Source organism: Otolemur garnettii, unplaced genomic scaffold (assembly GCF_000181295.1).
Source record: "Otolemur garnettii isolate 467f Iridium unplaced genomic scaffold, OtoGar3 scaffold00018, whole genome shotgun sequence".
Lineage (NCBI taxonomy): Eukaryota > Metazoa > Chordata > Mammalia > Primates > Galagidae > Otolemur > Otolemur garnettii.
In genome coordinates this window covers 24858084-24873633 of record NW_003852413.1, presented here as the reverse complement: position 1 = coordinate 24873633, position 15550 = coordinate 24858084, and the positions used below count along the sequence as shown (strand labels likewise).

Here is a 15550-nt window from a genome sequence, read left to right as displayed (position 1 = left end):
GGCCGGGGCTGGGTTTGAACTCGCCACCCCATATGCCACCACCTCCAGCATATGGGGCCGGCGCCTTACTCCTTTGAGCCACAGGAGCCACCCAACTTCTGTTTCTTTTAAGCCACGGTTACTTGGAGTTTACTGTTATTTGCAACTCAACCTAATCCAAACAAATCCCCTACTTGCAGTAATAAATTGATCAGACCCAAAGGAATCTGCCCTCTTAGCCGCATAAAGCCATAAAGCAGAGATTGTGGCCCATTTTAAACCCCAGTGATAGCCGTGGATACTATCTGAGAAAACTGCATGGATATAAAAATACTGCACTTGGATCTCAGTACTGCTCATACAATTTCAGGTGTTCAAACACTCCTGAGTTCCATGACACTCCCAAGGTCCAGTCTGGCCCCCATCCTAGAAACTTCTGACAGAAAGAGATTCAAGCAGTGTCAGGCTCCTGCTCTCATGTAGGACCACAACAGAGCAGAGGACAGGGTCTAGCCTATGTCCACTCCCTTCAGTGGTACCTTGACCCCAGCAACTGGACCCACATTCTTGAACCATTATTCATTTTTAGAGTGCCTGCCCACTGGGCTTAGAGCTGGGGCCACAGAGAGCCCCCCAGGGAGTTCACAGCTGGTTGGGGAGAAGGTAGATGAGAGAGACAGTATGATAAGTTTGATATTAAAAGTATCAGAAAATGGTTAGTAGGGTAGACCAGGAAACTATGAATTCCTCCGTAAGAAGACAGTACAGCTATGCTGTGGACCACTGGCTGGCTGGAACTTTGCCAAGTGGTAAAAAAGGTTGGAATGGGGAGCATTTTATGCAAGGGAATGATGCCACAGGATGTGGGCAGTCCCTATCATGCTCAGGGAACCTAGGAGACAGAGAGCAGAGCTGCCCAGGCAGAGAGCACGGAGTGGAGGGAGGGTCTAGGGATGAGCCTATATGGGTGACTATGCCCGGCTATGCAGGCCCTTGAATGCCACACTGTGGATTTCGATTTAGTCATGTAGGCAACAAGGAGCCAGATCTGGCAGTGACAAGGAATAACAGGGGATAGTGGAAAGGGAGACTGGCAGCAGGGAGTCGCTGGCAGTGGCTGGGGGGCAGGTGCCAGCTTCCACTCAGTAGACCCACTACCTCAGCAAAGAGCACCTGGAGTCACACTCTAGCAGCTTCCCAGACAGAGACTTCGTGTCTCCTCCTGACTCACAGGATAGGGTGGCCTCCCTGTTACTTCAGGTGGGCTGAGCTTCCTCCTCTTCCCCTCTCCACTGCTCCCCACATCTCCCTGGCTCCCTCTAAAATAGCCTTTCATTCCAGAATGCAGAGGAGCTTCAGACACAGACACCCCTGGGGGATTTGACTTCCACTGATTCACTCTCATTCAACAGCTTGATCTGACACACAATTCCCAGACCAGTCCTTGCCCCCAGGGGTCCAATAATACACTTGTAATGGGGGGGGGGAGCCCAAGAATGGTCCCAAGAAACAGCCTGGGGTGTGAATGCCTAGGGCTGTGGGCATTTGGGCAATCTGAGGAGGAAGAGATTCACTCTTCTGGGTGGAATGGGAGTGGGTGAGGCTAAAAGAGGCCCAATGGCAGAATCTGAGGTGATTTGGGTTTGAGTTCTTCCTTACATAGCTGTGTGACCTTGGGCAAGTCACTCCACTTCTCTGAGCATATGTATCCTTGTTTAGAAATAGACAGATATACAGACTTCACTCACAATATTGGGGGAAGACCTGATGACATTCTGTAAAGCTCAGTGCCTCAGGGAGAGGATTATAATTAGCATGGCAGGAAGATTCTAAAATAGCCCCCAGTGGGCCTCTAAAATTGCCTGCTGGAGCCCGGGTGGGTGTGCACACCTGTAATTTCCCCTATTCTGGAGGCTGATGTGGGAGGATCCCTTGACCCCAGGAGTTCAAGTCCAGCCTGAACAATATAGTAAGACCTATCTCTCTCTCTCTCTCTCTTTTTTTTTTTTTTTTTGAGACAGAGTATCACTATGTTGCCCTTGGTAGAGTGCCCTAGCATCACAGCTCACAGCAACCTCAAACTCTTGGGCTTCAGCAATTCTCTCAAGGAGAGGGAGGCCTCAGCTCTTTTATCTTTCTTTCTTTTTTTTTTGGTAGAGATAGTCTCTCAACAACCTCAGCTTCTGGGTTCAAGGGATCCTCCTGCCTCAGCCTCCCAAGTAGCTGGGACTACAGGCACCCGCCACAATGCCAGGCTATTTTTTGGTTGTAGTTCTCATTGTTGTTTAGCAGGCCCAGGTCAGGTTCAAACCCGCCAGCCTCGGTGTATGTGGCCAGCGCCCTACTCTCTGAGCTACAAGCGCCTAGCCAAGACCCCATCTCTTTAAAAAAATAAAATAAAATAGCCTGGGCACAGAGGCTTACGCATGTAATCCTAATACTCTCAGAGGCTAATGTGGGAGTATTGTAGAGATAGGATCTACCAAAAATAGAAAGATTTAAGGTGGCGCCTGTGGCTCAGTGGGTAGGGTGCCGGCCCCATATATCAAGGGTGGTGGGTTCAAACCTGGCCCGGGCCAAACTGCAACAAAAAAATAGCCGGGCATTGTGGCAGGCACCTGTAGTCCCAGCTACATGGGAGGCTGAAGCAAGAGAATTGCCTAAGCACAGGAGTTGGAGGTTGCTTTGAGCAGTATGATACCACAGCACTCTACCGAGGGTGATAAAGTGAGACTCCATCTCTACAAAAAAAAAAAAAAGAAAGAAAGAAAGAAAGAAAAATTAGCTGGACATTGATGCAGGCCTGTAGTTCCAGCTACTCTGGAGGCTGAGGCAGGAGGATCCCTTGAACCCAGGAGCTGAGGTTGCTGTGATCTAGGCTAAAGCCATGGCATTCTAGCCCAGAGCAATAAGAGTAAGACTTTGTCTCCAAAATAAATAGATAAACAAACAAATAAATAAAGGCCTGCTTATATTTATGCTCTGTTGTAATCTTGACCCCAAGTATAGGGTGGACCTAGTGACCTGCTTCTAACCAGCAGAATATGACAAAAATGATAGAATGTTGCTTGTCAAATCAGGTTACAAAAAGCCCCTGGTTTGCATCTTACTTGTCTTCTATTGCTGACTTACTTGCCTTCTCTCACAGAAGCCGGCTGCCATGTTTTGAGCTGTCCTATGGGGAGGCTAACCAGGCATGGGGCCAAGGGAGGCTTTCTCGAGGAACTGAATCCTGCCAAATTGCATCAGAGCTCCTGAAGTGGATCCCCCTAACCTTGATCACTGTGGTAACTGTAACCTTGGCTAACACTTTGACGGCAACCTGTGACAGACTTGAACTAGAGGACCCAGTTAAATCAAGTTTGCTTCCTGATGCACAGAAACTCTGAAATAAGATGTTGTGGTTTTTAAACCACTAAATTTTGGAGCAATTTGTTATGCAGCAATAGCTAACTAATACAATTAGGGTGACCCAAGACTATTTAACAACCAGCTCAGCACAGACATTACAGCCAGCCACAGCAGATGCTGACTGGAGCCACAGAGCTGGGTAGAGCCCATTCTGCCCACTTGAGAGAGCATTGGGAGTTGGGGGGGTCAGTTCAGGACAGGGCAAGTAAGGTGCTGGGAGGTACTCAGGGCACCAGCAGCTGTTCAACAAGAATGGAAGTATTAAAGAGAGAAAAAAAAGAATGGACGTATTTCAATATTTTGACAACTGACATAACCATCAAGGGTGTACCAGCTGACTGTTAGCCAATGTCTAGGGTGGGAATTGGGCCTTAAAGGATAATGTGATGTCCACAGGGCCCTGTGCTTCAGCAAGGGAAGACATACATTTGAGCTTAAGGAAGAGTTTTCTGTTGTTACCTCTTGTGTGCAAGTGCAAAGACTGTCCGTATACACACACAGCAAAGACAGGAAAATAGTCTACTGGCTAAACAACACTTCCTGGCTGTGTAGCAACATGAGTATAAGGAACTGGCAGAAGAGTTCAAGGCATGTTGGAATAAGGGAAGGAGGGAGGGACATTCACATGTGTGGAGTGACCGCCTGCTGTCTAACAGGCTCTGTCCTGCGCTTTACTTTCTAAGGTCACTGGGGCAGGAGGTCCTCACGTGGAGGCATCTGGTGCAGAGGAGAGGAAGCAGAGGACATCAGGCCCTGAAGAGGGAGGAGAGAAAGGAAGGGAGGCTGGGGTGCAGGCCTCATTTCTGCAGCAGGCCAGTCAACTCGCCCAGGGACAGATTGAGGCCAGAGTCAACCCAACTGCTAACCAGGAGGGGAGATTCCATGTACTCCCAGAACCACAGGCCAGGACCACCCTCATTGTGCTGAGGACTGAAGTAGTCCCAAGTGGAAGCAGAAAAAACTTGACCACAAAACCCCTTTCCAGAAGCCAATGCAAATCAGATGCCCCTCTACTCCAATTTCCTGTCTTCTGCCACCCCCTCAGCATCACACAGCGCTGTGGGGAGGGTGAACTGCAGCTGGTCCCACCGAGAGGATGCGTTTATGGGACCAAGTCTACACCCGCTGTCTTTCTGGATCTGACCTGTTTCCCTCATGATAATGGCCTCCAGTTCCATCCATGTTGTATGGAGATTCTGGCACTTTACACTCCCCACGAGTGAGCATGCCTACCACTCTCACTTGCTGTGTGTCCCAAGCAAGGAATGCTGGGAGCAGGCAGATGTCAGGAAGCCAAGGGTAACAGAAGGGAAGATGATAAGAAGGTAAGGGAAGAAAGGGCTGGTGAATTTCTGAAGAGGGTAAAGAACGCCTGGCCTGCTGGGAATGAACCAGGCCCCATTCACCGACCCCTTGTCCTTTGAGTGTCACCCCTCCACAGCTGGAACTGGCAGTTCACTTCTCCTTATGAGTGGTAACTACTGTACAAATGGACACAGAGTATGGAAAGACGGACAGTGAAGACTCAGGTACCCGAGGAGCCCTGACTTCACTACTAAGCAATTTGTGCATGTGATGAAATAACACTTGTATCCCATACACTTATACCCCCCCCAAATAATAAATGCCCCTGTCCATAGACCCAGTGATTCATTTACTGAGTTGAAATACTCACCCAGGGACATAAAAATACCTACTGCAGCATTAGTTATCAGAGCAAAAGATTAGAAGTAACTGAAACGTCTACCCCTAGGGCACAGGTTACGTTAAAGTACATCCAGGGAATGGGCTTTCATGAAGCTGTTAGAAAGAATCTGGCAGCTCATGGTGTGTGGATACAAAATGACAGGTACTTCCTTCAAGTGCAGAAGACTGGACAGCATATGACAGCACATGCCACCCACTTGTGTTAAACATATGTCACGTGGACAGCCCCGTACTCACATGGAGGCTTGTAGCTCTGAAAAGAACCTGGTAGCCCTGGCTGCCTCCCGGGAAGGGAACTGGGGGACAAGGAAACAGGAGAAAAACCTAATCTTTCTGCCCAACCTTTCATATTTGTTAAATTTTAGACCTGATACATTTATTCATGAAAAAACATAATTTTATAAAGAAAGAAAAGCATTAGCAAATAATAGTATAGATATTCATGAGTTGGCAAAATCTCAAAGGAGGATGTGCAAATGAGCAAAGTTTGGGAAACTCCGCCACTATAGCACATGATTTTTTTGTCCCAAGCCACAAAAGCCACATGAAAATGCTGTGGTTGTGGCCTCTGACCTGTGACACACCAGCATTATCACATTACCTCTTATGCCTGCACTGTTTGCTTCAGTACCTGGGGGTCTGCTGGGTAAAAAATAGCAGGTCATAAAGGACTGCAAGGTAAGATATTCTTATATGTATTTTTTCTGAGACAGTCTTGCTCTGTCACCTAGGCTAGGCATGGGCTCGGTCACCAGGTCACAATGGCAGGACCAGAGCTCACTGTAGCTCTCAACTCCTGGGCTGAAGCTATTCTCCTGCCTCACCTTCCCGAGTAGCTGGGACTACGATGTCTGACAATTAAATTCAAGAACTCGGGCGGCGCCTGTGGCTCAGTGAGTAGGACACCAGCCCCATATATCGAGGGTGGCGGGTTCAAACCCAGCCCCAGCCAAACTGCAACAAAAAATAGCCAGGCATTGTGGCAGGCGCCTGTAGTTCCAGCTACTCGGGAGGCTGAGGCAAGAGAATCACCTAAGCCCAAGAGCTGGAGGTTGCTGTGAGCTGTGATGCCACATCACTCTACTGAGGGCGACAAAGTGAAACTCTGTCTTTAAAAAAATAAATAAATTCAAGAACACATCCTAGAAAAAGTGCTACATACCTCACTGGTAAGTATCACTACAGTCACCTTCAAAGTACACCCCTGGGGAAGCTATTCACTGATGCCAGTGCCTCATCCACCCTTCAAAGTAATTTTGGAACTCTTTTTCTGGAATGGCCATCACAGCTGCCATTGTATTACCCTAGATGTCTTAAATGCCATCAAAATGTCTTTCTTTCAGTATTTTGTTTATCTTTGGGTAGAGAAAAAAATCACTGGGGATCAGAGCAGGTGAGTATCCTTCCTACTCACCTGCTCTGACCCCCAATGACTTTTGTTCCAATATGGTTATTTGTTTACTGGCTAAACACTCCCTCCCAGACAGGGCCCTGTGAGCTGGTGCACTGTCATGATGCAAGAGCCACACCCTTCTCACGCCAAGGTTTTCGGTTAAGATTTTCCTGTTTCTCTGTCAGTGTTTATTTGGTCTGCTATGCTTCTCAGAGTCAGCCAACGATTCTGATGCACAATTCAACGAATCTTTGCAATGTTTTCCGTTCTAAGTGTCACTGGCTGCCCTGACCTCTCTTCATCAGTGACACTTTCTCTCCTCTCAGAAAAGTGTTTCATCTAGTTGTACACTGCCATTTTTCACATGGAATTAACCCCATAAACTTAGACTAAGATATCCCTGATTTCATTTCCACTCTTGCCAAGTTTAACAAGAAATTTAATGTTTGTTCATTGCTGTAATTCAAGAGCTGACATTCTAAATGGCACACGCAAAAACACAACAACAATAATGAATGCCACTCAGTAAGACACTGCCACATGTCCACATGAACACAGCTATGAGACATGGATATACCAAGGTTATGAAACCTTCTGAGTTGTTTGTACAGTGCAAGGTGGTAAGTTCACAAACTTAATTGTCAGGCCTCATACAGACGCTCACTGCTCACATCCAGCTAATTTGTCTATTTTTAGTAGAGATGGGATCTGGCTTGTGCTCTTGCTCAGGCTGATCTTGAACTCCTGAGCTGAAGTGCTAGAATTACAGGTGCCTGGCCCATAGTAAGATATTCTAATGCAAGACTCGACAGACCTGATGTGCCAGACATCAGGCCAAACAAGTTATGTACATTTTTCTATTCATTTTTACAGTAACTATAGAAGGCAAAGTGTCACTCTTATGTACAGATAAAGAAATAAACTCAGAGAGGTTAAATGACTTGCCAGGTCAGAAACTTGTAGAGAGTTGTTTGTACAGTGCATGGTGGCAAGTTCACCCAGGCTCCTAGCTCAGAGCTGAGCCCCTGAAACTGTGCTGATAACCTTGCACGTAGAAGGTGCTGGATAAAGCCTTGTAGCTAAGCCCTGGTCCTTTCCCTCACACTTCTACTAAGGATAGAGGCTGGGCCCAGATGATGAATGCCTCGAGGGCAGCACTAGCTTCCTCTTTATCGCATCTCAACAGCACCAAGAATCAGTGGCCTTGTCTATAGCAGGAAGTCAGGACATGAGTATTGATGGAATTCAATCAACCACACTGCCTTGGAAGCCCTAGACTTCACAGAATGGGAGTGCCTTGCCCTCCTATGGGCAGGTGACTTGGTGGCTCCCAAGCACATCCTCTCACCTAACCTGGCACAGCTCGGGTGGGGCTCAGAAGGTCCCCAGGCCCCATCGAGCACAGGTGGGTGGGAGAGTGACAAGGGCTTCACCCTAGACCCGCCTGGGCTCCTACAGGTTTCATGGTAGATCTTGTACTCAACTCAGCAGGAGCGTCAGGTTAAAAAGTCCCTGCTTCAGGGGTCTAGAAGTAGCAGGTGGCATGCCTGCAGCCTCCCCAGGAGCTTGGATCCCAGGCCAGAAACAGGAAAGAAAGAGCTGAGGTCCCCTAAAATTTCAGTGCTCCATTTTACAGATGAGGTAGCCAAGGCTAGAGAGATGACAAAGAGTTAATGGTGAGTCCGAGGCTGAGTTCCTATCTCCTGATACCCGGTAATGCTCCTTTTATGCCCAGGGGTGACTATGTTCTAGGGAAACTCAAAAACCCTAATGTGGTGTCTTTGGAGATTTCCTAAAAGGAGCAGATGCTGGGTGGAAGGGCTCTGGTTCCTTTTCCCCTCAACAACCAGAGCAGTGCCTCCCTCTGGAGATTTTGGTGGGAAAAATGGTCCCTCTGCTGTAACAAAGAAAAGTTGGAACTCATTGTGCCTCCTTCTCTCCTCCAGTTCCCACTCGACTCTCTGCCACCCAGGCCCTCCCCACCTTCACAGCCCCTATCAGTGTGGGTTTGATCTGGGCCAAGTCCTACCCAGTCAAGGTCTCTGCAGAACCTCTGGAGACTCACCTGGCACATCTGGGGATGGATTGAGAATCATGAAGGCATCTGACAGGCCTGCTTTGACGGGATGCTGGGAAGAGCTGATTTCCAGAACAGACATAGGGATCTGCAGTAGGGAAAAGACCCTTAGAAGACCCTCCAGGTCCATCCCCCGACACAGCATCACCTCCTGGACGACTGAAAGACATCTCAAGCCCAGTGGGACCTCATCCCAATCCCAAGTCTTCCCCACAGCACCTCCTGACACATTTTCTTCTTTTCTCTACCTCAGTGGATGGCTCCTCCCTGTAGGCCAGAAACCTGAAACTCACACTTGGCCCCTCCCCTTCTTTCATTTCTTCCCTTCACTGTCTAATATATCTACAAATCATGTTAATTAACCTGCTAAGTGGCTCTCAAATCTGTCCAGCTCTTTCCATCGCCCCTCCCCCCAACTCCAAGCTGCCATCCCTTGTTTCCTCTGGGTACTCTCTTTGAGCTCCCAAGAATCTGTTCTTCACTCTTAGCCAGGATGAACTTTCTCAAAGGCAGACCTGTTGTGCCCCTGGCTTGTCCTGCCCCTCACTCTCTCCCTTCCAGCCACACTGACTTCTTCAGTGCTTTGTACCAGCTATGCTCTGCACTGCCACAGGCCCTTTGCACATGCTGTCTTTACTCTCAGAACACACATCACTCTCCTCTTTGCTTCCTTAACTGCTATTCATCCTGCAGATTTGAACTCCTTTCCTCAGAGAAGCCTCCCTGGCTTCTACCTAGGTGAGGAACCCTGTGAGTATCTCTGGTAACACCAGGCACCTCTACTTAGGAGCACTTGTCACCATGGCAATTCTGCATGTATCCCTATTTCCTCAACCAGACTCACAGCTCTCCGAGTGTAGGGCCTGCAATCATCTCAGTAATTGCTGTATCTCCAGCACCATCTCAGTATTGCTATATCTCTTGCACCTGTGCCTGGCACACTGCAAGTTCTCTACAAATATCTACTGAATGAAAGAAGGACTCCAAGACCCAGCTGTCTCTGTCACTAGGCCCACTCACCTCTTTGTAGCCGAAGACAATGCGGCCATCATGGTGCAGAGCTGCCTGGAAGGTGAAGCTGCCCCTGTCCTCCCGGCCTTGAAGGTAGACGTGGTCCCATTGAACAACAAACACTGTCCCTGAGGAGAAGAGAGATCTGGCTGGACAAGAGGGTAGTCCAAGGAGCAGGGCCCTGCAAAAATAGTGGCCAGAATGGATTTGGTACAGGTGGGGTCCCTTTGGGATGATGGAAGACAGTTGGCAAATTTGAGGGGACAGGAGCTGGGCATCCCACAAACACCTGCCTGGCTTTCATGCTGGACAGGAGTTGGGAGATCCTACTACAGCCCCTGGACACCAGGCTTGATTGTCTTGTACCCCAAGCACACCCCTTCCTTCTTGCCTGTCCTGACCCCTTAAGATAAAAATGAGAAACAGAGCCAGGAATCATGGTGGGTGCCTGTAGTCCCAGCTACTTGGGAGGCTGAGGCAAGAGGATTGCTCAAGCTTAAGAGTTACATTGCTGCAAGCTACAGTGATGCTATGGCACTCTACTCAGGGTGACAGAGTGAGACTCTATCCAGAAAAGAGAGAGAGAGAGAGAGAAAGATAGGAAAGATGTCTTTTCTTCTGGGGTGGAGTGGTATTCACAGGACAACCTGGTAAGAATGAAGAATAATAAAAATCCCAACATCCATTTTTAACCTTGCCAAGAGTCAAGCACCTTTCATTTTTTTAGCTCATTGAATTTTCCTTGGAAGCAAGCACTTTGCCCCCATCTTACAGATGAGGAAACTGAGCACAGAAAGGTGAGACTGCCTTACTATGGGGGCTGTGGGACTCTTGCCCACTCTGGGCCTTGAGCTCCTCTAAAGAGGCTGGACCGAGGCATCCCTGGACCCAAGTGACCTAAGTTCTGAGTTCTGGTCTCACCATTGTCAAAGTAAGCAACTGTGGAATTATCTGAGTAGCCAGGGTTGAAGTTGGCCATGAGCGGGGCCACATACTGTGTAGCTGTGAGCATCCGATGGATCACATCCCCCATGAAGATGAAGCCTAGGATGGAGAGCAGAATGGAGGAGTCACTGGAGATGGCCCAGAGGGAGCTGCTTCTCGGGATCTTTTCCCCGAGGGTAGTAAGGGGCAGTGCAGACTGAGCTGGAAGTGGGCCTGGGGCCTGCGCCCCAATCCCTGCCTGGTGGGCTCTGGGTCTGATGGGAGCTAAAGGGCCCCAAACCAGAAAAGGTTTGCCCCATCCCTCCAGGGTGGCACAAACTGCAGGGTGAAGGGACAGGAAGAGGAAGCAACACTCAGCTTTCCCCCTCCCTGAGGAAGTGGGACATAGAACTAAAGTGTGCAGGAATTAAAGACAGGCTCCTTGTAGCAACAGAGCCAGGCCCAGGAGCCCAGGCTCTCACCAAGGACTCAGAAACACGGGACACAGGCTGCCACATAGACTCATGCAGGCCCAGAGGAACACACACACACATGCAGGAGCATGCAGGTTCCCCCCTAGTCCTTCTGTACAATCCTGTCTCCAAAGAGCCTCCCTAGGGAGGCCCCTTGAGTTCAGGCTGAGATCTCCAAACCCTCCCCCAGGCCCCAACAAGGCCTTACCTCCAGTTGCTATGGTGATCTGCCGCAGTGGATGTCCATAGAAAGGGAAATCAAAGGACAAGACCACTCTCTGCAGGGGATGCAGCGGATAGGAGAGAGTTAGCATGGGCTGAGCTGCAGGCCAGGGGGGCGGGTACCCTGCTGCTCCCAACTTGTCTGGACCAAGTGGGGACAGCATATCCAGGAGAGGCCTCTAGGACTACAGGTGGGCACCCTTACTCTAGCTGAGCCCCTGGAGAACCCCTGGAAGGCACCTCCCAGATCACAGACCTTGGGCCATAGCCATGACCACTGACCAGGCAGGGTGGGCGCGCCCTTGGTCTCCTAGCCCAGGGGATGCACTGTGGGGACCTGGGGCACTCACCGAAGCCTGCCGGTGGGTGTTGGAGAGTATTCTGTGGACCTTCACATGGCTCCGGTTGGCCTTAGCCACATCCACCCACAGTTCCCGGCTGCGGGGTTCACTGGAGCCATACAGACGAGACACATAATAGCTGTGGTTGTCCTCCTGCGGCACCCAAGACAAAGGGCACAGGAGACATGAGAGTCAGGCATGGTCAGGAGATACTCTCTGCCCCTACCTGCTCAGACATGAAGTCATTGCCCTCCCAGGGGACTGGACCTGTGGCCCAGAGATGAGTTCAAGCTCACAGTCCCCAGGCTTCCTGGCCCCAGACCACTCACTACACGTCCCCTAGCCTTGGCAAGTCTGGCCCCAGCTCAGTCCACACCTGCTGTATCCATGTTCATCCAGCCAGACAAGCCAGGATACTCATCTTACAGTCCCAGAGTCCCTTCAGGGCATGAGCAAAGTGGAGCTAGGTTTGGGGCACAGGGGAAGAACAGCTAAGACAGCCCCAAACAAAGCCCCTGTTTCAGGAAGCTCCTAGACCAAGGGGGAGACAGAGTCCCTGGCCTCGAGGAATATCTTTTTAAGGGAAAAGAAAAACTGGGTCTTAGAAGGTACTGTTCTAAAGGAGAAGGCTGATCCTTGATCCTGTGAGGTATCAGTCTGATGAAGGAGCCTGGACTTTTTTTTTTTTTTTTTTTGAGACAAAGTCTTACTTCATCACCCTTGGTAGAATGCTGTGGCAACATTGCTCACAGCAAACTCAAACTCTTGGACTCAAGCGATCCTCTTGCCTCACCCTCCACACACAGTAGCTGAGACTACAGGCACTCGCCACAACACCCGGCTATATTTTGGAGATGGGGTCTCCCTCTTGCTCAGGCTGGTCTCAAACTCCTGAGCTCAGGTGATCGACCTGCCTCGGCCTCCCAGAGTGCTAGGATTACAGACGGGAGCCACCACGCCAGGCCCCAAGGATGCTGGACTTATGTAAATAGAATATGCAGACACACTCAAGCAGAGATGAGACAGAGTCCATACTAGGGTGACCAGAGGGTTGAGAAAGGGGAGAGAAGTGGCAAAGATGCCTTCAAGGAACATTTTTCAACTTTTATTGTGTGCCCAGTGGGGATAAAATAAAGAACAAGCCAGAACACTGTGGCTTGGGGAATCTGCAAAATCTCTCTTGCAGAGGAACATTTGGGGCCAGGAGGAAAAGGAGCTGGGGTGTATGGTTGGCAGAAAGACTAGAAGAGCCAGGGATGGGCAATATCAGAGCATTTCTTGGAGTCCATCCAAAAGTGCCAGCACAGGAGGAAAGGAGGCTGCCGGGCAGGTTCCCTTGGCAGCCACCAATGCAGAGTTGGAGCTACTGACCCGTGAGGAGCCCTGGGCGTCATGGGTCATTAATCAGGCTGCCCAGCGGCAGTGGCTGCAGACAGCAGAGAAAACGATGTTCTCCCTGCCAAGCTGCCAGCTGCCCAGGCAGCCCTTGCCCTGGGCCCAGCATGAGCAGGGATGAGGAGTTCCTACTTTCCTCACTCTGCTTTCCGAACTAGTGACACAGTCTGGGCATGTGGGGTCTGAGCAATCCGTGAGAAGATGAGTGGAAGAAACGGGCTGGTGGTGGCTGTCCTCAGCATGGCAATCTCACCAATCACCAACACTTGCAAGGCCACATCACTCTGTTCACAGGCTTTCTGGGATGCCCTTGAGATGCTGCCGTTGAGACAAAACCCAAACCTCTTACTTAGCCTGGCATTCGAGGTCCCACCATGAGCCAGCCCCTGATTCTCTGTCCCTGTCTCATTCCCCCATGGACCTGTGTACTCACCCTCTAGACCAGACTCCCCTGACAGTCTCAGGCCACCCGTGGTCATGCGTGACTTTCTTTGTAGGTGCTGGTTCTCCTTTCCAGAATGACTACCCTTCCCTTCTCCCCGCAGCAAATTCCCGTCCCTTCCATGCTCAGCTGCAGCATCACATTCTTATGGAGCTCCTGCCCCACCTTAACGACTGAGGCTCTTCCTAAGGCCCCCACCATCCAATATTTTGAGAAGTCCTCAAGGGGTGACTCCTGTATTATCTGCGGAAATCATGTGGGGCCACCTTTGTGTCACCACTCCAGGACTGAGGGCAAGTGCCAAGAATGCTGCCCCAGTGAAGCAACAGCCACCACCGCTGGGATTCCGGGAGGGTGACAGAATTGGATGTACTGCTCCCCAGCTCTGCCCATGGGCACTGAAGCAGCCAAGCTTATGCTCCAAGTTCACAGTCCCTCTGCTCTGCCCTGCCCAACCTCTGGGAGACTGGAGACCTCACCTTTTCTCCTTGGTCTCCCTCTCTCCTATCTCTACCTTTCTGTGCTGGAATGCAGATTTGATGACTGGAGATCCAACAGCGGTCTTGTGAGTATAAGGCCAAGAGCCACACCCTAAAGATGGTGGTATGGAGAAATGGATGGAGCTTCAGCCCCTCTGACATTGCTGGAGGGATGCTCCCTAAATCTTGGATTCAGCTGTTACATGTAAACGCAAGTCCTTCACAAATGCATAATGGTATCCAGGCCCCCATCCAGCCCTGCCTCCCCGCCACCTGCCTTCATGCACCAGTCCTGTTGTGCTTCTCTCAGTTCATCACCAACTATTTGTCTGCGTCAGGGCCTCGGTGCCTCTTGTCACTCAACACCTCTCCCCCAGTCTGTTCAGAAGCTGACTCTTCCTCATCCATCACGCCTCAGCTCAGAGGTCACCTCCCCCAGAGGTCTCCCTGATGCTGCCACATTCTTGTCACAGCCTGTGATTCTTTCTCTTAATGTTTTGCCCTTGTGACAATGTATGTGGGGTTTTTTTTTGTTTGTTTGTTTGTTTGTTTGCAGTTTTTGGCTGGGACTGGGTTTGAACCCGCCACCTCCAGCATATGGGGCCAGCGCCCTACTCCTTTGAGCCACAGGTGCTGCCCAATGTACATGGTTTTTATACTTGTCATCTCCATGTCTGCCTTTCCTATAAGCCTACAGTGTTTCAGCACGGAGTGTGCGTTCATTTAGAGCATTTGTTGACTAAGTACAATTTGCAACAGCATGCTGCTCATGCTTTCCCTGTTTTATTGGTCCCACCACATATTCTGGAGACCAGATAGGATTGTTTTACCAGACAAAGCAGGATAGCAGTGGATGGGAAACAGGTGCTCTCAGATATGACTGGTAGTCACCTGAATACAGCTCCCCGCCTCCCAGACCCTAAGCTGTCTAGTGTTTAAGATGAGCTTTGAGGCTTAGAGAAAGGTCTTGTTTCAACCAGCCTGCTTCCTAGGAGAACTTTCACCAAACCCCAAGTGTCAGAAATGAAGGCCCAGGACTTTGATTAAACCTGGATAGTGAAGGCAGGAGCTATATCTACATAGAGCACTGGCCAAGGCAGGCCAGTTGGTGATGGGTAAGGCCACATTGCAGCTTGGAGGCAGAGGTGATGTAGAGTGGGTCACTTCTGGGCAGAGCCAAGGACAGAGTCCACAGGAGAGTGTTTGGGAGAGTGGGAGAGAGGAGAAGGAAAGCTGGTGTTCACATAGCTGTGACATCCCTGTGCTGGGCTTTTCATTTTTATCACTACATGGCAACACTGAGAGCTGAGTATTAATATCAATCCTGTACTAATATCAATTCTTTTCTTTTCTTTTTTTGCCTCAGCTTCCCAGGTAGTTGGGACTACAGGCACCCACCACAATGCCTGGCTATTTTTTGTTGCAGTTGTCACTGTTGTTTAGCACGCCCAGGTCGGGCTCAAACCCACCACCCTGGTGTCTGTGGTTGGTGCCCTACCCACTGAGCTACGGGCAGAGCCCTTTTTCTTCCCCCTTTCCCCCCAGTCTTACCCTGTCATCCAGGCTGGAGTGCAATAGCATGATCATAGCTCCCTACAGCCTCAAACTCCTGGGCTCAGGCAATCCAGTTACCTTAGCCTCTTCAATAGCTGGGACTACAGGCACATACTGCCACATCCAACTATTTTTTTTTTTT

General features: G+C 49.9%; 1 protein-coding gene across 1 annotated transcript in view; it reads right to left on the bottom strand.

The window, feature by feature from the left end:
* The window catches only part of PLXDC1 (plexin domain containing 1), a 79609-nt gene that overhangs the window by 32767 nt on the left and 31292 nt on the right, over window positions 1–15550 (bottom strand). Inside the window, exons 3-7 of the mRNA XM_003786430.3 lie at window positions 11548–11691; window positions 11184–11253; window positions 10500–10622; window positions 9588–9706; window positions 8556–8655 (exon numbers count right to left, since the gene is read on the bottom strand). Coding sequence (XP_003786478.2) covers window positions 8556–8655; window positions 9588–9706; window positions 10500–10622; window positions 11184–11253; window positions 11548–11691 — 556 coding nt within the window. The remainder of the gene's footprint in view (window positions 1–8555; window positions 8656–9587; window positions 9707–10499; window positions 10623–11183; window positions 11254–11547; window positions 11692–15550) is intronic.